Source organism: Vicia villosa, linkage group LG1 (assembly GCF_029867415.1).
Source record: "Vicia villosa cultivar HV-30 ecotype Madison, WI linkage group LG1, Vvil1.0, whole genome shotgun sequence".
NCBI lineage: Eukaryota > Viridiplantae > Streptophyta > Magnoliopsida > Fabales > Fabaceae > Vicia > Vicia villosa.
This window is the reverse complement of record NC_081180.1, coordinates 32,902,586-32,905,816: the sequence shown is the minus strand read 5'-3', so window position 1 is coordinate 32,905,816 and position 3,231 is coordinate 32,902,586. Positions and strand designations below refer to the sequence as shown.

Sequence of the window (3,231 nt, the reverse complement as noted above, 5' to 3'; positions counted from 1 at the left end):
TTAGATTATATATATTTTTTTAGTTTTTAAAAGACCGATATCTAATTTTACGCATTTTTACCGATCTTTTTAAAATATCTAGTAATTGTACATATTTTCATTGGATTTTTTAAAATAATCCGATAATAACCATTTTTTAATAATATTTTAAGTGTTTATTTTTACCCGTGGAATTTGTTTTAGAATTTTCTGCAAATATATTTTAACTGCAAATATTTCTGCCCATTTTAAATTATGAAATTTATGATTTTTTTTATCAAATTTTTAAAGAATACAATAATATTTGTCACGCTTTAGATTTTTTGAAAATAACGATAAAAATTATACCGATTTTTTTGTATGGCCTACCTATTTTAACATATGCTTAATAACAAAAAAGAAGTATTTTTCGCATTACGAAAATATGAGTGTCAAGTATTGGTTAAGTATTGGTTCTTGGCCTGCCGCAGCTACATTTTCCATGTTGTCAAGTTTTTCAACTCACCTTTTATTTGTTTTTTTATTTGGCATCATGTTACCTATTTGCTATTTCGGAATTTCATTTGCAGATTGAATTTTTTATTTCTTTATTTTGCAGATTGGACTAAAATTGTTGAATATATGGCTATCACTAGCTTATACATGTAGACATATTCTATAACATTTTTTCTTAAAATTCCAGATACTCTTATATATGATTTTTTTATTTTGTATTAGTGTATATCGTGCATAGCACAACCCATAACAAAATATAGTTATTAGTTTTCAACAATATTCTTATAAATATTTACATACTCTAAGATATATTTTTATCACTTTCATCTTTTTACATCATGCAAATTACATAAATCATTGTTACCTAAAACTAAGTAAGTTAAACATCTAAGCAGTTTATGTTTAACTAATGTAATCTTCATGTCATGTCCTTAACATCCTACCAAAATCTCAAGCTAAGTTCTATAAGCTGAAAGCTAGCTAGAATGAAAAAGAAAATCTAAGTTGCGTGTTACCGCGCGCGCTAAAAGCTAAAAAAAAAGTCGAAAAAAACTCATTCTGGTTTTCTTAAGCAACCTCCAGGAAGAAGGAACTTAAATTTATCTGCCTTTTCTATCAAGTAAGCAGGAAGACTAATCGCAGAAGCCGAACGAGGAATCGGCCCCAACCTTTTAAGCAACTCCCGGAAGGAGTATTCTTCTGGTAGCATATCGTAAAGATCATCTCCTTTGCAAATAATATCCTGAATTCTTGAAGGGTTAAGGAAAGATTTACGTTTGACACGCTCTGCGTGGCTATAAGCAGTCATTTTGAAGATAAACTCTGAGATGTACCGTAAGCAAAAGCTGCAATGCCATCCCGCGTCTGATAAGATAAGATCAGTCAGACGCGAGTGGCGGTAATGTGTTTGAGGACCATAAATATGGGCGCTGGGTTTATAGTTGATGGTGCCCAAGGGAAACTCGAACGAGTAAATGTAGTTTCTCAGTTCAAGATGCATTATGGGAGGAATCCCGTCGCACCATTGAAGAAGTTTCAAAGCTTGAGAACTAGGAATCTCATCTGCATCTGACATGAGAAGAATGTCACCATTGGAAATCCCCGCAACCTGTATTAATGAATTTATGGCTCCGCGTTGTTTTGACTCGAGCTCAAACGGGTCCTCGTTTGATCCACGCGCTGAAATCCGACCGGCAAAGGAGTCGTGGACAATTTTCTGGTTAGCAAATGCAAATCTTTCTTTGTTCTTGGCAAAGAAAAGAGGCTTCGGAATGCCTGTGAATGTGGTATGGGACTCGAGGATCACGAACTTATGCACGTATGGGTAAAGTTCACGCCATCGAATCTCTAACAAGTCTAACTCATTACTGAAGATAATTGCATCAAAAATGCGGCGAGGTTGGGACCGACGTGACCAACCATGAAGCTGGCAGAGGTGATCCATAGAGACATTTTCGGCGTAAAAGTGAGGTATGTTTGTGAAGGGGGGAGGGGGTTTGTCCCAAAGGGGTCGGAAGAAATAAACAACCTTTTGGCCATGGACATAAATTCCAATTACAAAAATTGGCACAAGTAACAGAAGTAAGAGACAGAAGAACTTGGGAATTTTTCGTCTAGATGTGACACGCGTTCGAAGAGGCATGCCTTGATGGGAAAAGGATTAAGAATTCTAATTGATTTTCCCAATTCAATGATCAGAATGTTGATGGGTCACTAGATTACATTTTCAATCTCATTTTTGTTTGGTCATTAGATTTTAAAAAAAAGAAGAAACCGTTAGCGGTGGCGGAGGGAATGGAAGAGCCAACAAATAAATTTTTCCTGCCTATTCGGCACGTCCTTCGGAATCCCTATGTTTTGTTTTTGTTAATGTGTTATTCTAATTGTTATTTTTAGTTTATTTAGCTTTAATTTTTTTTTTGTCTCTTATGTTAGAGGGTGATTTCATGATTTGGGGCCTACAACAAATCAAATATTTGTTGGTCGGATCAAATCTCAATTTTAAACTATTGGAATACTAGTACGTTTGTGCTAGGGTCATTTATTTTTAAAATATAATAAAAAAATTATTTAACCAAAAATATTTATTATTTAAAAAAAACATACTTTTAGTTATATTTAAATTATAAATATAATTTTTATAAAAATATTTGAATCAATCATATATTTTCTAGTATATAAATATTAATTTTGTTTTGACATGAATAAAAAATTTATTTTCGTATAAAAGTATTTGGATCACCAATACACTTTTCAAATATATAAAAATAAATTTCAATATAAAAATATTTAATTTTTTTTAATATAAAAATATTAGTCTCATTTATCTCTAGTGTATCATTTATCACATTGAAGTAATATTATGTTGAAATGTTAAAAAATATTACTTAAACTTTTTTATTCCAAATATATATATATATATATATATATATATATATATATATATATATATATATATATATATATATATATAACGTACATTTGGAAATATTGCTTTAGATGTAGAAATAATAATAATAATAATAATAATAATAATAATAATAATAATAAAAAAAAATTAGTGTGAAATTTCTTCTATTAAGTATATAAAATATATACTTTTTTTTTACAGCAAAACCATTTCATTATAAATAAGGTTGTGAATACATGTAGGTACATCGTTAAAAGTATGAGAACTATCATGAAATGGAGCCGCCTTAGCCAAAGCATGAGCAACCTCATTAGCTTGTCTTCTAATGAACTTAACCTGAAAGTTCT

At 30.6% G+C, this 3,231-nt stretch overlaps 1 protein-coding gene across 1 annotated transcript; it reads right to left on the bottom strand.

The window, feature by feature from the left end:
- Window positions 1–781: 781 nt before the first annotated feature.
- Window positions 782–2,212, bottom strand: LOC131633342 (uncharacterized). Its single transcript, XM_058904061.1, has one exon. It carries the CDS (start codon window positions 2,114–2,116, stop codon window positions 1,028–1,030), a length of 1,089 nt encoding a protein of 362 aa, XP_058760044.1. The 5' UTR covers window positions 2,117–2,212; the 3' UTR covers window positions 782–1,027.
- Window positions 2,213–3,231: the final 1,019 nt, after the last annotated feature.